General features: G+C 38.2%; 1 protein-coding gene and 1 long non-coding RNA gene across 2 annotated transcripts; both read left to right on the top strand.

The window, feature by feature from the left end:
- Nucleotides 1-6: 6 nt before the first annotated feature.
- On the top strand, nucleotides 7-626 carry LOC138192899 (uncharacterized). The gene is made up of 3 exons (XR_011177842.1): nucleotides 7-113; nucleotides 242-354; nucleotides 431-626. It is a non-coding gene; the product is annotated as an uncharacterized lncRNA (long non-coding RNA).
- A 9,769-nt stretch (nucleotides 627-10,395) lies between these two features.
- On the top strand, nucleotides 10,396-12,546 carry LOC138191787 (natural killer cells antigen CD94-like). Its single transcript, XM_069138792.1, has 6 exons — nucleotides 10,396-10,404; nucleotides 11,139-11,423; nucleotides 11,514-11,680; nucleotides 11,809-11,921; nucleotides 11,998-12,136; nucleotides 12,412-12,546. Exons 2-5 carry the CDS (start codon nucleotides 11,177-11,179, stop codon nucleotides 12,119-12,121), a joined length of 651 nt encoding a protein of 216 aa, XP_068994893.1. The 5' UTR covers nucleotides 10,396-10,404; nucleotides 11,139-11,176; the 3' UTR covers nucleotides 12,122-12,136; nucleotides 12,412-12,546.
- Nucleotides 12,547-18,701: the final 6,155 nt, after the last annotated feature.

The following is an 18,701-nucleotide window of genomic DNA, read 5'->3' as shown; positions in this document are numbered from 1 at the left end:
ATCTGGTTTTGGACTACAAGACTTTTACCAATCGGAAAACCTGGGAAGAAGCTCGAGAAAACTGCACGATAAGGAGTTCTGATTTGGTGGTTGTAGATAATGCTGAAGAAAAGGTAATGACAGCTTATATTACATGAAAATGTATTTTCTGAAGATCTGAACACACGTTGAGTCTGTTGGTCACAGTGAGTTTATTAAAGTAAGTATATATATCTGTTCCCTTTTCCTCTGTTGTCCTCAGAAATATGTCAGTGATAACAGCTGGGGAAGTTCAGGAAACGAAGGGTACTGGATTGGACTGAAAGCTGATGGTAGAAAATGGAAGTGGGTCGATGGAAGTGATCTGGCTGACAGGTAAGAGACACATTTCTAAACACTTTGAATGATAAAATCTTGACTCTGGATCCAACTGTTGTTTTTGTTTCCTCAGCTCCTGGACAGAAAACCCGACTGATGGTCACTGTGCAATTTCTGTAACTAATGATGGATGGAAATCAGTGAACTGTAACGACAGGAACAGATGGATCTGTGAACAGAAGGCTTTGTCTGTTTGAGTCAAACTTCAGAAGGTTACTTGATAGTCTGCAAAGATTAATCACATGTAAAATAATGCCAACTGGCTTAATAATGTCAAAATATAAAGATTTAAAGTCATATCACGTTTAATATTTTTGTAAAAACCAAAACTTAGGAATAAAGTTAAAATGTGCTACTATTAACAGCTGTTTGTTTAAGGTACTTTGTGTACATATTTGGAAGAAAAGAAACTCAGATGTAATGTATAAATAGATATTAGAAAATATTTGTTTCCTGCATGTAATTTTTAACACTGTTGCCGCTGATTGGCCAACAGAGGGCGCTGCATTACTTCTCAACAAAATGCTTCCAAAGCTGTTTTCTTCAACATTGGTATTCTGATGTAAATAAGTCTTCACACGTTGAGGCAGCAGATAATGTTAGATATCTATTTAGAAGCAAATGCATGTTTTTATCCTGTTATGTTGAATAAAAATGTTATACTGAACAATATTTCTTTTTTTTTTTTTCTTTTTTTCTAATATCTCAAAACTTCTCATTAAAAATGTTAGTAAGTTTTGATAAAGTCAGGATGAACTGCATTCTTCAGGATGATATAACAAGTTCAATCAGTATGAGGCAGGAACAGATCTGGTCTCAGTATGTTCACCACGTTTGGACCTCATTAATCAATCACACCGTCGACATCAGCTCCAACAAATCTCCAGATTACAACAGGAAGTTCAATTTATCAGCGAAGCACATATTGTGTGTTTTACAAAGAGGGATTTCATGTTTGAATATCTTTTTCAGTGCTGTCACCTAAAATGCTGATCAAGTCAAAACCTGTTTTGCACTAATTTTTTCTTCCTGGTCATCAAAAAGGATCAGTGGTCACTGTACACCGGGGGTCCTGGATTTGAGGGTGATGGAAGCGCTTCACCGTCGAGGTCACGTGTTCTCCCGTGTTCACGTAACCCAGGTCATGTTCAGTCACCCAATTTACAGACGTTCCCTAAACGTCTCACCAAACCAGCTGGTGGTCTGAACGTAGCAGAGCCCTTAGCCCCCCCTCCCACTCTCTGAACCACGCACTCACCTACCGGAGACCCCGCAGCTAAGACAGATGCAGGAGGCAGACAAGATTTGGAGCAAAGTCAGATATTTTGAGATTCCCAAGAGATATCGAGTGAATTTAACAGTATTGTAAGTGAGTTACATGCTGAGCTGCAGCGGAGCTGTCGAGGGAGAAGTTCTCACCGGGACGAACTCCGTCGGGCGTTTCTTCAATGAAGTGGATTATCCAGGTGAGTTGCTACCTGAGGTTATCTTGTTAACTAAGTTTGTGTCAGAGAATTGGGAGTAATTTACTTTGAGGAACATAGCGAAGCAAAACCAGCCAGGATAACAACATTTTGGATGATGTGAATGAAGCACATAACTGTGTGTGTGTGTGTGTGTGTGTGTGTGTGTGTGTGTGTTGAATTTTTGTCAAAGTTTCTGTATATGTTGTAAAAGTATGTTGATTGCCAAGTGTATTGTTTGAAATTGAGGCAAAATGAGATAATTTAGTCACAAGTGTTTAAAGTTGTGAAAGTTTTGTGTAAATCTAATGTGATGGAAAAAGAGGAAACTCTGACTATATGATGATGTTCTGCACACTTGTGTACAGGCTGTTCTTTTTTTTTTAGGGATTCATCAAGTGACTACGAGCTGCTTCATCTGCTATCCTGTCTGGATCTTCACCGAGAAATATAAAGGATCCAATTTTATTGGCACTTTGTTTTCTGAGATCTCAGAGTTGTTTTGGATTCAAACAAACAACCGGAAATCCGTTGGAAGAGACTAATGGTGAACTGTTGAACGTTAAGGAACTTCCAAAGATATAAATGAGACCTACTTTGACTGACAACTGTAAAGGACTAAAACAGACTATTAAGATCTAACAACTGAATTATTTTGGGTTTAACAGAGTTCAGAGGTTTATACCTGATTTTAGTTACATTATTTGACATAATATGCAATTCAATGGTTGTTTATCCAATTTTGTTACGCAGTTATTTGAGTCAAAGTTGCTGTAAGTTCGACCTTTAAACAGTTTCTCATCCGTCTTCAGCTCAGGTTTTTTTAGGCGGGGCTAAAAGGTCGCTTCAGTACGTCACCGATCTACCGCACAGACGGTTTATATAACCTTCTGCATGGCTCCTCCTCTCACGGTGAAACGCTATAAAAGCCTGGAGCTCATTTGCATAAGAGGTCGTCCCACTCTGCCGTAGTCAGATTGTTATTGTCCATCAGCTGGCTGCTACAGGACGTCTCCCTCCACCCGCAAGTGAATCTTTCCTGGAAGCAGGAACCTCCAAAGCAGCGCCGCATCGCTATTTAAATTCCCTCCTGATGAAGAAAGGAAAAAGAGGCGGATTGATTTCGTGAAGAGCCTCGCTAAAGGAGACGTTAGGATCGACACCAACAGCCGCCTCTGCAGGGACCATTTCACAGAAGACAGTTTCAACTTGGACCGGAGACGGATGCAGTTCACGGACACACGGCTTCTCCTGCAGCTCGAAGCCGAACCGAGCTTCACCCTCCCGGCCGTTCGTCCTCCGGTCGCACCGGCACCGTCCGCCGCCGCCAGCAGTCCACCACTCAGCGGAAGTTCTGTGTGCTTGTTATAATTATACCAGATAACTTTTCCACAGTGACTCTGCTACATTTAGTCCTCGGTGCAAACCGCTAACGTGATTTTACTCGGTGTAGAATAACTTTATTTTCATGAAATGGGAGCTAATGTGCTAATTAGCTTCTATTGAGTTTGTAGCAGAGTTCAGAGGAAAATGCTCCGAAAACAGCTGATTTTTTTTAGGCATGTCAATAAAGCTCCGATAAGGAACTATAATATATGTGACTCTGTATTTTACATGTCGGGGTGATGGTAAACATGGACCAGAGGAGATCTAGTCCTCCTGATTAATGAGGGTTGTTGATTTTGGACTCCGGTGTAACGTTACAATCACCGACCCTCTCGGTTACATGTACCGGTACCGGTCGGGATAAAGGAGCCCAACTACATGTGGAGGAGGAGGAGGAGGAGGAGGAGGAAGAGGTGGAGGGACATCAGTGAAAGAGAAAGACTTACTTCTCAACCTCAGCAGGTTCAAAGTTTGAATTAACGTGATGTAATGAATTAACACGTGATGTCATGAATTAACATGTAATATAATGAATTAACATGTGATGTCATGAATTAACATGTGATGTCATGAATTAACATGTGATGTAATGCAGCGTTGTTCATGTTACAGTCGTTACAGAACTAAATCAACTCCATTCTTATTATCTCCACTATTGTAATGCAGGTGCGTTAGAAGTAGTTGGAGACTCACTGACTTCTGTCTCTGGTGTCCAGTTTGACTCCTGTGTTACAGCTCAGGGGGACAAGCTTCATTTATATGCATCTGTATGTTTCACTCATTGGACAAATAAATTCTGATTCTATTGTGTTTTCCCAAAGCAGGCTGCTCCATCCAGCAGAGAGACAGAGTACCAGTGGGACATCATGCATAAAGTCTCCTAGAGGTTGGATGTCAGACGGACCGCTTAGTGGGGGAAAAGAACTGCAGCCACAGGAATGTCCTACAGGACACTGAACACCTCCCAGTGAGTGGGCGGAGCTTCAGCTCCTTCAGGACACGCCCCCCCAGTCTCAGAGCAGAGAAGACTGATGATTTTCTCACGAGTTCAAATCCTACTTTAATATACTTGTCGGTGTTTTTTTCATTCAAATTTGGATGGGTAGTTAACAACCCATACTTCTGTGGTGTGATGAACGTAAAACTCATTTTCATTTCTACTTTACAGCATCTTTAAGTAAAGGACCTGAATACTTCTTCCAGCACTGATGAACTGCAGCAGCCTGAGAAAATACTGCAGACACACTGTGTGAGTCCAAACTATTTATAGAGAAGACTTCTCATCACAACTGGGCATTAGTTTCTCACCAAACACCAACTGTCACACCTTCAAACAGAACTAAAAACCACATGCTTCTCTATCAAGATTAAAACTGGTATTTTAAACTTGGTACACAACTCAGACTTACTTTAAAAAGTCCAGACGTTCCTCTATCTGCAAGGAGAGTAAACATTTCTCACGCTTTTCACCTACACTCTTTTGTGTAGCAGAATCATATTTCTGTAATGCATGATGCCTTTTTAAAGCACAACAACACAGTGTAACTTTGGCAGCAATTACATTTGAAGAGTTAAAAAAAAAATCCTTTTCATCTTTACATTTATTACCATGATTTTTCCAGGCTGCCGAGCACATTGGGAATGATTCTAAAAATACGGACTAATTTGCTGCAGATATTTAAACATTTGTGTTTGATCGGTGCCGTTGGAGATCAGCGTGTGGATGTGTTCTGTGTCTGAATTTTAAATGGCAGTCCATCCAGGCTGGTCAGCTTACCTGAATTCAGACATTTATTCAATCTTCATTGGTCAGAAAAACAACATGTAACACAATCATATTACTGATCGAGTTCTGATTAGATGAAATAAAAAACTGTATATTTTAGAAGTAAAATTCAACAGAGAAAACCGTTCAAAACATTCATCAGGTGACTACGAGCTGCTTCATCTGCTATCCTGTCTGGATCGTCACCGAGAAATATAAAGGATCCAATTTTATTGGCACTTTGTTTTCTGAGATCTCAGAGTTGTTTTGGATTCAAACAAACAACCGGAAATCCGTTGGAAGAGACTAATGGTGAACTGTTGAACGTTAAGGAACTTCCAAAGATATAAATGAGACCTACTTTGACTGACAACTGTAAAGGACTAAAACAGACTATTAAGATCTAACAACTGAATTATTTTGGGTTTAACAGAGTTCAGAGGTTTATACCTGATTTGAGTGATTATTTGTCATAATATGCAATTCAATGGTTGTTTATCCAATTTTTCTTACAGTTATTTGAGTTAAAGTTGCTATAAGTTCGACCTTTAAACAGTTTCTCATCCGTCTTCAGCTCAGGTTTTTTTAGGCGAGGCTAAAAGGTCGCTTCAGTACGTCACCGATCGACCGCACAGACGGTTTATATAACCTTCTGCATGGCTCCTCCTCTCACGGTGAAACGCTATAAAAGCCTGGAGCTCATTTGCATAAGAGGTCATCCCACTCTGCCGTAGTCAGATTGTTATTGTCCATCAGCTGGCTGCTACAGGACGTCTCCCTCCACCCGCAAGTGAATCTTTCCTGGAAGCAAGAACCTCCAAAGCAGCGCCGCATCGCTATTTAAATTCCCTCCTGATGAAGAAAGGAAAAAGAGGCGGATTGATTTCGTGAAGAGCCTCGCTAAAGGAGACGTTAGGATCGACACCAACAGCCGCCTCTGCAGGGACCGTTTCACAGAGGACAGTTTCAACTTGGACCGGAGACGGATGCAGTTCACGGACACACGGCTTCTCCTGCAGCTCGGAGCCGAACCGAGCTTCACCCTCCCGGCCGTTCGTCCTCCGGTCGCACCGGCACCGTCCGCCGCCGCCAGCAGTCCACCACTCAGCGGAAGTTCTGTGTGCTTGTTATAATTATACCAGATAACTTTTCCACAGTGACTCTGCTACATTTAGTCCTCGGTGCAAACCGCTAACGTGATTTTACTCGGTGTAGAATAACTTTATTTTCATGAAATGGGAGCTAATGTGCTAATTAGTTTCTATTGAGTTCGTAGCAGAGTTCAGAGGAAAATGCTCCGAAAACAGCAGATTTTTTTTATGCTTGTCAATATAGCTCCGATAAGGAACTATAATATATGTAACTCTGTATTTTACATGTCGGGGTGATGGTAAACATGGACCAGAGGAGATCTAGTCCTCCTGATTAATGAGGGTTGTTGATTTTGTACTCCGGTGTAACGTTACAATCAGCGACCCTCTCGGTTACATGTACCGGTACCGGTCGGGGTAAATGAGCCCAACTACATGTGGAGGAGGAGGACGAGGAGGAGGAGGACGAGGAGGAGGAGGAGGGACATCAGTGAAAGAGAAAGACTTACTTCTCAACCTGAGCAGGTTCAAAGTTTGAATTGATGTGATGTAATGAATTAAAATGTGATGTAATGAATTAACATGTGATGTCATGAATTAACGTGATGTAATGAATTAACATGTGATGTAATGCAGCGTTGTTCATGTTACAGTCGTTACAGAACTAAATCAACTCCTCCATTCTTATTATCTCCACTATTGTAATGCAGGTGCATTAGAAGTAGTTGGAGACTCACTGTCTTCTGTCTCTGGTGTCCAGTTTGACTCCTGTGTTACAGCTCAGGGGGACAAGCTTCATTTATATGCATCTGTATGTTTCACTCATTGGACAAATAAATTCTGATTCTATTGTGTTTTCCCAAAGCAGGCTGCTCCATCCAGCAGAGAGACAGAGTACCAGTGGGACATCATGCATAAAGTCACCGAGAGGTTGGATGTCAGACGGACCGCTTAGTGGGGAAAAGAACTGCAGCCACAGGACTGTCCTACAGGACACTGAACACCTCCCAGTGAGTGGGCGGAGCTTCAGCTCCTTCAGGACACGCCCCCCCAGTCTCAGAGCAGAGAAGACTGATGATTTTCTCACGAGTTCAAAGCCTACTTTAATATACTTGTCGGTGTTTTTTTCATTCAAATTTGGATGGGTAGTTAACAACCCATACTTCTGTGGTGTGATGAACTTAAAACTCATTTTCATTTGTACTTTACAGCATCTTTAAGTAAAGGACCTGAATACTTCTTCCAGCACTGATAAACTGCAGCAGCCTGAGAAGATGCTGCAGACACACTGTGTGAGTTCAAACTATTTATAAATAAGACTTCTCATCACAACTGGGCATTAGTTTCTCACCAAACACCAACTGTCACACCTTCAAAACAGAACTAAAACCCACTTGCTTCTCTATCAAGATTAAAACTGGTATTTTAAACTTTGTACATGATTCAGACTTACTTTAAAAAGTCCAGATGTTCCTCTATCTGCAAGGATAGTAAACATTTCACAAGCTTTTCACCGACACTCTTTTGTGTAGCAGAATCATATTTCTGTAATGCATGATGCCTTTTTAAAGCACAACAACACAGTGTAACTTTGGCAGCAATTACATTTGAAGAGTTAAAAAAAAAAAATCCTTTTCATCTTTACATTTATTTCCATGATTTTTCCAGGCTGCCGAGCACATTGGGAATGATTCTATAAATACGGACTAATTTGCTGCAGATATTTAAACATTTGTGTTTGATCGGTGCCGTTGGAGATCAGCGTGTGGATGTGTTCTGTGTCTGAATTTTAAATGGCAGTCCATCCAGGCTGGTCAGCTTACCTGAATTCAGATATTTATTCAATCATCATTGGTCAGAAAAACAACATGTAACACAATCATATTACTGATCGAGTTCTGATTAGATGAAACAAATAAAACTGTTTATTTTAGATTGAAAAGGACAAATTAGAAAACTTCCCTTCACAACAACTCACCACAAGTTTTGAAATAGAGGCTCAACTTAGAAACAGACCCAAAAAAACACAAACTTCCCTGTAAAGTTTAACATCACTGCACCAGCGTTTCCATTTCATATATTCTGGATAGAAAACCCGACTGATGGTCACTGTGCAATTTCTGTAAAAAATGAAGGATGGAAATCAGTGAACTGTAACAACAGGAACAATTGGATCTGTGAAAAGAAGGCTTTGTCTGTTTGAGTCAAACTTCAGAAGGTAACATGATAGTTTGAAAAGATTAATTACATTTAAGATAATGCCAACTGGCTTAATAATGTCAAAATGTGAAGATTTCAAGTAATATCACCTTTAATATTTTTGTACAAACAAAAACTTGTGTAAACTTAGTGTGCAACTTTTAACAGCTGTTTACGTACTTTTTGTGCATATTTGGAAAAAAACAAACGCAGATCTAACGTATGAATAGATATTAGAAAATATTTGTTTCCTGTATAATGTTTTAAACTCTTGCTACTGATTGGCCAACAAAAAACAACTTCTCAACAAAATTCAATTGGTTATTGGTGTTTTATACAAAACCAAGCAAACATCCAAAGTCCTAGTTACATATTAGTAATCTTGTTATACCATGTTATATACTCATTGTAATAATATCTTTTATATCAAGCTGATTATGGAACAGGAACACAGTGTTGGCTTGAAGTTGACATCCGGACTGTCGTGCATACAAATGATTTTCTCTGGAAAAGCAGAAGTTGATATATTTCAAAGCCGTTAGAGACAGATTCGCCTCAACAGAGGAAACAACCACTTCTCTTCTTGTGAGTCTCTGTGGCTCAATTACAGTGGTACTTCTTTGACTACAAGTCGGATAGAGTCAACAGAAAGGTTGTAGTGATGGCGGAGGACGTTAACTACGCTTCAGTTGTATTCAAAAATAAGAACCGATCCCGACCGGAAGGTAAGTCAACTTTTAAAAGTACAGAGCGGCTAGAAAAGATATTCTCAGACTTTGGCTTTAGAACAGAGTCTTTGTTTATGTGACCCTCCTCATATTAAATATTAATTTATTGTACTGGTGTAGGAGCAGGGTACATATTTAGCTAACTAAACCAAGCAGTTTGTCATTGTTCTTGTTTTTTTTTTTTTTTATCTCATTGTTGATTATAGTGAACTGTTAATATTTAACCACTGTACACTATTTAAACTTTTAACCTTTCAGCTAAAAACAAAGAGGAAACTGTGTACGATGAAGTGAAGGTGAAAAAGAACTCAACCGAACAAAGTCCAGACACAAATGGTAAGTTGTAAAAGAACACAAAAACAAAACAGGTGAATCTGAGAACATTTGGTGCTGATATCGGCTTTGTGAAGTCAAACAGACAAACAAACAAACAGACAAACACGTGTAAAACTTCTGACTGACCGCCACGTTGTGGAATAATTGTTGTTTGTAATAAATTGGTTTATTTAAATCAGCAGAAATCATTTAAGAAAAGTCAAAAATGTATGATTGTGTAGTAGTTGATTTGGTAAACATTCAGTCAGGCAAGCTCCAAAATATGTGTTTGGACGGGTCACAATCTGTAAACTTTAGTGAACCCTTATCGACCAGAAACCCAAAATGCGATTGAAACATGATTTAAGAGTTTTATAAATGTTCCTATAAATATATATTTTTAAGATTATCACCTTTAATTGAATGACAACTGATGACTATATTTTCAACATCTATCAATTCTTATCATATCTGAAGGACAGATTACTTAGCAAAAAATAAACAAACAATGAGACGCTTAAATGCATTACAGCGTTATATTAGTCAATATTACTGGGTTGGCCTCATAGGAATGGAGGCTATGTCCACTTCTGCCTACAACCTGGTTCATCTGTAGCACAATGTCTGAAAGAATTGATATCAAACATTTTAGAAATTGTAAATCTTTCCTTTTAGTGTCCCACATGAACATTAATAATACATAATGGCCATGAAGCGTTTCCTTTCTCATGTTTTTCATTGCAAAACATTGTTTTGTGTAAAAATGCAATCTCATGTTGAATTTAAGTTAATTTGAGGTTTTCACAGTCTGATTTAAAAGTTGTTATACTTCCTGTTTCTAACTTACTAAGTTTAAAATACCTTCTTTGGCGATGGCAAGTTAAAGAGGAAATGTTGGACTGAAAAAGACTGTAACTTTGGTTACCCACGTTATTTCATGAACTCCGACTTCTAAAGCCACGTATTTATATGTTTGTCTATCCGATTCCTGCCAGACAAGAATGCAGACGGACGACGTCGCCACTATCGGCTCTTGGCTTGTTGCTTGGCGACTTTCTGTGTCATTTTGCTGTTGGGCATCATATCAATCTGTGTCTACAGTAAGTATGTAAAACAGACAGTCCATGCACGAACTTAGACACAAGGCAGACCCTTATAGAATAATATTTCTTCTGTTACCATCATGTGATATCAGATTGTTTTACATACCATAAGTTTCTGCTTTTAGTTTTCTAAATCTGTCAAGAACAAAGTGAATTACTCGACACAATAATTCATGGTCAAATGTATGAAGATAGTATAACACAGGTTTTTTTTATATAATATATATTTTCAGTACTGTGTAACCAATTATTGCACATTTTGCCTTAATAATAGCCATGTAATTCACCATGTTGGGAAACATCAGGCCAAATAATAAATCTACACCTGCTGTTGGGTTTCTTGGTAACAGTGAAAAGTTTAGAACACGAAGTCATTGGCTGAAAAAAAAAAAAAAAAATCTACAACATATTTACCATTAAGTTTTGTTTAATATATTTTTACTTAAAACTACATTAAGCTTTTTTGAGTGAATTTTGTATGAACCAATGGAGGAAGCTGTGAAATATTGAAAGATGGCTTAACACATTGTGAGTGTTGGTCTTTTTTTGGGTTTTTTGTTGTTCAAAGAAATAGAAAAAATGCCATCTTAGCTTATAGCTCCCAAAAGGCTGGCAGACCTGAAGTACAACAGACAGGAAGCAGCTTTGATCTGTGATGAAATAACAAAAGCAAAATGAACGATATCAAAACTTCTTACTCTCCCTTTGGAAGCTAATTTTCATTTTTTCAGTTGTTAGTCAAGAAACCAGCAAAACGACTCTTCTGGAAATGAATCGCAACCTGACAAACCTCAACAACAATTTAAGGGAGGACAACACCAACCTGACACGAGCCAATGCTGTCTTAGAGAGCAAGGTCACAAATCTCACTGCAGAAACGATGAAAATCCAGGAGCTGGAGATGGAGAAGAGAAACCTTACAAATCAAATAAAGGACATGGAGGCAAAGGGGAATGAGCTCAACATCAGTCGAGCTCAGTGGAGCATTGATGCCTACTGTCCCAGAAAAGATGGTGGTATGTTGGGATCCCATTAGTTACAAACATACTGAATCTTGATATAACGAGACAGTAAAGTTGATTATTAGTTGATCTCTGTTATTTCAGCACGACATTGTAACTCTTGTCAGCCGGGCTGGATTCTGTTCCAGTCCAGTTGCTATGTGTTTTTGGACTACCAGACTTCTACCGATCGGAAAACCTGGGAAGAAGCTCGCGAACTCTGCAAAATAAGGAGTTCTGATTTGGTGGTTGTAGATAATGCAGAAGAAAAGGTAATGACAGCATATTGAAAATGAAAATCTATTTTCTGAAGATCTGAACACATGATGAGTCTGTTGGTCACAGTGAGTTTATTAAAGTAAGTAAATATCTCGGATCCCTTTTCCTCTGTTGTCCTCAGAAAAATGTCAGTGATAAGAGCTGGAAAAGTTCAGGAAACGAAGGGTACTGGATTGGACTGAAAGTTGAAGATGGAAAATGGAAGTGGGTCAATGGAAGTGATCTGGCTGACAGGTAAGAGACACATTTCTAAACACTTTGAATGATAAAATCTTGACTGTGGATCCAACTGATGTTTTTGATTCCTCAGCTTCTGGATAGAAAAGGCGACTGATGGTCACTGTGCAATTTCTCGCCAAACTCAAGGATGGAAATCAGTGAACTGTAACAACAGGAACAATTGGATCTGTGAACAGAAGTCTTTGTCTGTTTGAGTCAAACTTCAGAAGGTAACTTGATAGTCTGCAAAGATTAATCTTATGTAAGATATTGCCAACTGGCTTAATAATGTCAAAATATGAAGATTTCTAGTAATATCACATTTAATATTTTTGTAAAAACCAAAACATAGAAATAAAGTTAAAGTGTGCTACTAATAACAGCTGTTTGTTTTAAGGTACTTTGTGTACATATTTGGAAAAAATAAAAACAAACACAGATATAATGTGTTAATTTAGATATTAGAAAGTATGTGTTTCCTGTGTAATTTTTAACACTGTTGCAGCTGATTGGCCAACAGAGGGCGCTGCATTACTTCTCAACAAAATGCTTCCAAAGCTGTTTTCTTCAACATTTGTATTCTGATGTAAATAAGTCTTCACAGGTTGAGGCAGCAGATAATGTTAGATATCTGTTTAGAGGAAAATGCATGTTTTTATCCTGTTATGTTGAATAAAAATGTTAAACTGAACAACAATATTTCTGTTTTCTTGTTTTTTCTAATCTCTCAAAACCTTCTCATTAAAAATGTCAGTAAGTTTTGATGAAGTCAGGATGAACTGCATTCTTCAGGATGATATAACAAGTTCAATCAGTATGAGGCAGGAACAGATCTGGTCTCAGTATGTTCACCACGTTTGGACCTCATTAATCAATCACACCGTCGACATCAGATCCAACAAATCTCCAGATTACAACAGGAAATTCAATTTATCAGCCAAGCACATATTGTGTGTTTTACAAAGAGGGATTTCATGTTTGAATATCTTTTTCAGTGCTGTTACCTAAAATGCTGATCAAGTCAAAACCTGTTTTGAGTTCATTTTTCTTCCTGGTCATCAAAAAGGATCAGTGGTCACTGTACACCGGGGGTCCTGGATTTGAGGGTGATGGAAGCTCTTCTCTGTCGAGGTCACGTGTTCTCCCATGTTCACGTAACCCGGGTAACTTTCAGTCGCCCAATTTACAGACGTTCCCTAAACGTCTCACCAAACCAGCTGGTGGTCTGAACGTAGCAGAGCCCTTAGCCCCCCCTCCCACTCTCTGAACCACGCACTCACCTACCGGAGACCCCGCAGCTAAGACAGGTGCAGGAGGCAGACAAGATTTGGAGCAAAGTCAGATATTTTGAGATTCCCAAGAGATATCGAGTGAATTTAACAGTATTGTAAGTGAGTTACATGCTGAGCTGCAGCGGAGCTGTCGAGGGAGAAGTTCTCACCGGGACGAACTCCGTCGGGCGTTTCTTCAATGAAGTGGATTATCCAGGTGAGTTGCTACCTGAGGTTATCTTGTTAACTAAGTTTGTGTCAGAGAATTGGGAGTAATTTACTTTGAGGAACATAGCGAAGCAAAACCAGCCAGGATAACAACATTTTGTATGATGTGAATGAAGCACATAACTGTGTGTGTGTGTGTTGAATTTTTGTTAAAGTTACTGTATATGTTGTAAAAGTATGTTGATTGCCAAGTGTATTGTTTGAAATTGAGGCAAAATGAGATAATTTAGTCACAAGTGTTTAAAGTTGTGAAAGTTTTGTGTAAATCTAATGTGATGGAAAAAGAGGAAACTCTGACTATATGATGATGTTCTGCACACTTGTGTACAGGCTGTTGTTTTTTTTTTTAGGGATTCATCAAGTGACTACGAGCTGCTTCATCTGCTATCCTGTCTGGATCTTCACTGAGAAATATAAAGGATCCAGTTTTATTGGCACTTTGTTTTCTGAGATCTCAGAGTTGTTTTGGATTCAAACAAACAACCAGAAATCCGTTGGAAGAGGCTAATGGTGAACTGTTGAACGTTAAGGAACTTCCAAAGATATAAATGAGACCTACTTTGACTGACAACTGTAAAGGACTAAAACAGACTATTAAGATCTAACAACTGAATTATTTTGGGTTTAACAGAGTTCAGAGGTTTATACCTGATTTGAGTGATTATTTGTCATAATATGCAATTCAATGGTTGTTTATCCAATTTTTATTACACAGTTATTTGAGTTAAGTGGAATTCATTTTGTTGTTAAGAGCTGAAGTTGAGTTAATGTGAGATTTAAAGGTATTGTTCAAGTGAAATGGTTTAAATAATTCTGTAAATATATTCCCTCATCATTGAATCATTGGTTGTGTGTGTGCTTTGTGGGCTGGAGGTCTCATTGCTCTTGTATAGAGTTGCTACCACCAATGTCCTTACCCAACCGAGTAATTGAAATGAAGTGAACTGTAACCAAGGTAACCTGAAAAAAGCTTGGCCTGAACTGTTAAAGAACCTCAGATACTGATGTTACATAGATAGTAGTGCCAGGGTTAGCATCATAGATTACCCTTTAGTAAAAGATTATGTGCTGCAACAGCAAGGGTTACATTCACATGTGTCTGCAGGTGAGTCAGTTTGTCTGCGTGTTGATGCTGTTCTTTTCCTGCCTGTTATGCAGTGCATGCTGGGATAAACTCTGATGATCAAAGTCACTTGCATTTGATAAAAGACGGTGGTGGAATGTAACCAAGTACATTTACTCAAATACTTAAGTACAAATTTGAGATACTTGTACTTTTACTTTAGTATTTCCTGTTGTGAAGCTTCATACTTCTATTCGACCACATCTCAGAGGTTTGACAGCTTTAGTTACTAGTTACTTTTAAGATTACAACTTTTCATACCCTTCTTGTCCAGTGAAAACCATGTCTCTCCAAATTTTGGTGAATCGAATTGGAACTTTTCAGAAAAAGTGAAGGATTATATGTTCCTACTTCTAAATAAACTATTTAAAAAAAAAAAAAAAAAACACATCGTAACAAAGCTGAAAACAGAGATGTTTTTCTCAGATTGTTGTTTTTAGAGATGAATGGTTCTCATAGGACAGCAGTACTACAAACACATGATGACACACTAACAGGGAGTCTTTTCTAAACTGTTACTGTTTGATATGTTAAGTCAATTTTACTGTTCATACTCATGTTTTTACTGAAGCAATGTTTTGAACGTCGAACTTTTACTTGTCGTGAATTAGATACACGTTGTGTTGGTACTTTTACTTAAGTAAAGGACCTGAATACTTCTTCCAGCACTGATGAACTGCAGCAGCCTGAGAAGATGCTGCAGACACACTGTGTGAGTTCAAACTATTTATAGTGAAGACTTCTTATCACAACTGAGCATTAGTTTCTCACCAAACACCAACTGTCGCAACTTCAAAATGGAACTCAAAACCACATGCTTCTCTATCAAGAATAAAACTGGTACTTTAATCTTGCTACACAACTCAGACTTACTTTAAAAAGTCCAGACGTTCCTCTATCTGCAAGGAGAGTAAACATTTCACGAGCTTTTCACCGACACTCTTTTGTGTAGCAGAATCATATTTCTGTAATGCATGATGCCTTTTTAAAGCACAACAACACAGTGTAACTTTGGCAGCAATTAGATTTGAAGAGTTAAAAAAAAAAATCCTTTTCATCTTTACATTTATTACCATGATTTTTCCAGGCTGCCGAGCACATTGGGAGTGATTCTATAAATACGGACTAATTTGCTGCAGATATTTAAACATTTGTGTTTAATCGGTGCCGTTGGAGATCAGCGTGTGGATGTGTTCTGTGTCTGAATTTTAAATGGCAGTCCATCCAGGCTGGTCAGCTTACCTGAATTCAGACATTTATTCAATCATCATTGGTCAGAAAAACAACATGTAACACAATCATATTACTGATCGAGTTCTGATTAGATGAAACAAAAAAACTTGTATTTTAGATGGAAAAGAACAAAGTAGAAAATTTCCCCTCACAACAACTGACCATAAATTTCAAAACAGAGGCTCAAATGTCACAACTTCAAAACACACCCAAAAACCCACAAACTTCCCTGTAAAGTTTAACATCACTGCACCAGCGTTTCCATTTCAGCCTTCATATGCAGCTCGATCGCTGGTGAACTTGATGCTTTTTCCAGGATGAACAGAAAAACACAGACGCTGACGGTCAATTTTAGAAATCCAAATGTTTCTTTCTCTGCAGGTAGGATGCTTTCTGACAGATTCAAACTTCACAAGCGTCTCATCTTTTGTGAAACAGAATCTTATTTTATTTATTTTCATAATGATGAACATAACGACACTTTGGTCAAATTAATTTGAGATATCACGATTGACTTTATGTTCTAATTTGTATCATGATTTTCTCAGTCTGCTGATTCTGGAAATAATGTTTAATTTACTGCAGATCTTTGAGAACTTATGTTTTATTTGTTTCAGAGGAACTTGAAGAAGGTGACTATGAAAATGCAGCAGTTTGTGCTGTGGACAAAATAACAGCCACTGCAGGTTATTAACACAATTTACTGCACAAATATTACAACAGCAGATTGAACTGTTTGAAAGTTTCATGTTGATTTGTTTAAGCTAAATGTTTTTACATTTTTTCTTTCACACAAGAAGTCTCCCTCTTTCACTCATTCTTTTCCAACAATAACAGTGAGTTGGTTGATACTGTTTGTTATTGTGGCCCTTCGAATATATTGTAAGTGTAACTCAAAAGTAAACAAATATTTTTATTTTTATTGTGAAATAATTCTGACCAAAAATGCATTTTATCTGACTTTCAGTATAAGTCAAAGTTGTTTGATTTTTGTTAATTTGTTGTCCAATATCAGCTCACTGCCAACTATCTTCCTGTACGTTTGACTTTAAGTTACCTCGGTCATTTCTGAAAACAACGCTGAGCTGACGGCAGAAAAGATGAACCTGGAGAAACAAAACCAGGAGCTGGAGCTGGAGAAGAGAAACCTTACAAATCAAATAAACGACATGGAGGCAAAGGGGAATGAGCTCAACATCAGTCGAGCTCAGTGGAGCATTGATGCCTACTGTCCCAGAAAAGATGGTGGTATGTTGGGATCCCATTAGTTATAAAAATATTCAATCCTGATATAACGAGACAGTAAAGTTGATTATTAGTTGATCTCTGTTATTTCAGCACGACATTGTAACTCTTATCAGCCGGGCTGGAATCTGTTCCAGTCTAGTTGCTACGTGTTTTTTGACTACCAGTCTTCTACCGATCGGAAAACCTGGGAAGAAGCTCGAGAAAACTGCAAAATAAGGAGTTCTGATTTGGTGGTTGTAGATAATGCAGAAGAAAAGGTAATGACAGCTTATATTAAATGAAAATGTATTTTCTGAAGATCTGAACACACGCTGAGTCTGTTGGTCACAGTGAGTTTATTAAAGTAAGTAAATACCTCTGATCCCTTTTCATCTGTTGTCCTCAGACACATGTCCATGTTAACAGCTATGACCGTCCAGGAAACGAAGGGTACTGGATTGGACTGAAAGCTGATGGTGGAAAATGGAAGTGGGTCGATGGAAGTGATCTGGCTGACAGGTAAGAGACGCATTTCTAAACACTTTGAATGATAAAATCTTGACTGTGGATCCAACTGATGTTTTTTTTTCACAGCTCCTGGATAGAAAACCCGACTGATGGTCACTGTGCAATTTCTCACCAAACTCAAGGATGGAAATCAGTGAACTGTAACGACAGGAACAATTGGATCTGTGAACAGAAGTATTTGTCTGTTTGAGTCAAAGTTCAGAAGGTAACATGATAGTCTGCAATGATTAATCTCATGTAAGATAATGCCAACTGGCTTAATAATGTGAAAATATGAAGATTTACAGTAATATCACATTTAATATTTTTGTAAAAACCAAAACTTAGAAATAAAATTAAAGTATGCTACTTTTAACAGCTGTTTGTTTTGGTACTTTTTGTTTATATTCGGAAAAAAAGAAAAACACAGATCTAATGTATAAATAGTTATTAGAAAATATTTGTTTCCTGTCTGTAATTTTTAACACTGTTGCAGCTGATTGGCCAACAGAGGGCGCTGCATTACTTCTCAACAAAAATCTTCCAAAGCTGTTTTCTTCAACATTTGTATTCTGATGTAAATAAGTCTTCACACGTTGAGGCAGCAGATAATGTTAGATATCTGTTTAGAAGAAAATTTGTGTTTTTAGCCTGTTATGTTGAATAAAAATGTTAAACTGAACAACAATATTTCTGTTTTCATGTTTTTTTTCTAGTCTCTCAAAAACTTCTCATTTAAAATGTCAGTAAGTTTTGATAAAGTCAGGATGAACTGCATTCTTCAGGATGATATAACAAGTTCAATCAGTATGAGGCAGGAACAGATCTGGTCTCAGTATGTTCACCACGTTTGGACCTCATTAATCAATCACACCGTCGACATCAGCTCCAACAAATCTCCAGATTACAACAGGAAGTTCAATTTATCAGCCAAGTACATATTGTGTGTTTTACAAAGAGGGATTTCATGTTTGAATATCTTTTTCAGTGCTGTTACCTAAAATGCTGATCAAGTCAAAATCTGTTTTGCACTAATTTTTCTTCCTGGTCATCAAAAAGGATCAGTGGTCACTGCACACCGGGGGTCCTGGATTTGAGGGTGATGGAAGCTCTTCTCTGTCGAGGTCACGTGTTCTCCCATGTTCACGTAACCCGGGTAACTTTCAGTCGCCCAATTTACAGACGTTCCCTAAACGTCTCACCAAA

Source organism: Embiotoca jacksoni, unplaced genomic scaffold (genome assembly GCF_022577435.1).
Source record: "Embiotoca jacksoni isolate LCO1_2020_lvr unplaced genomic scaffold, fEmbJac1.0.p SCAF_11, whole genome shotgun sequence".
Taxonomy (NCBI): domain Eukaryota; kingdom Metazoa; phylum Chordata; class Actinopteri; family Embiotocidae; genus Embiotoca; species Embiotoca jacksoni.
This window is presented reverse-complemented; position numbering and strand designations above follow the sequence as displayed.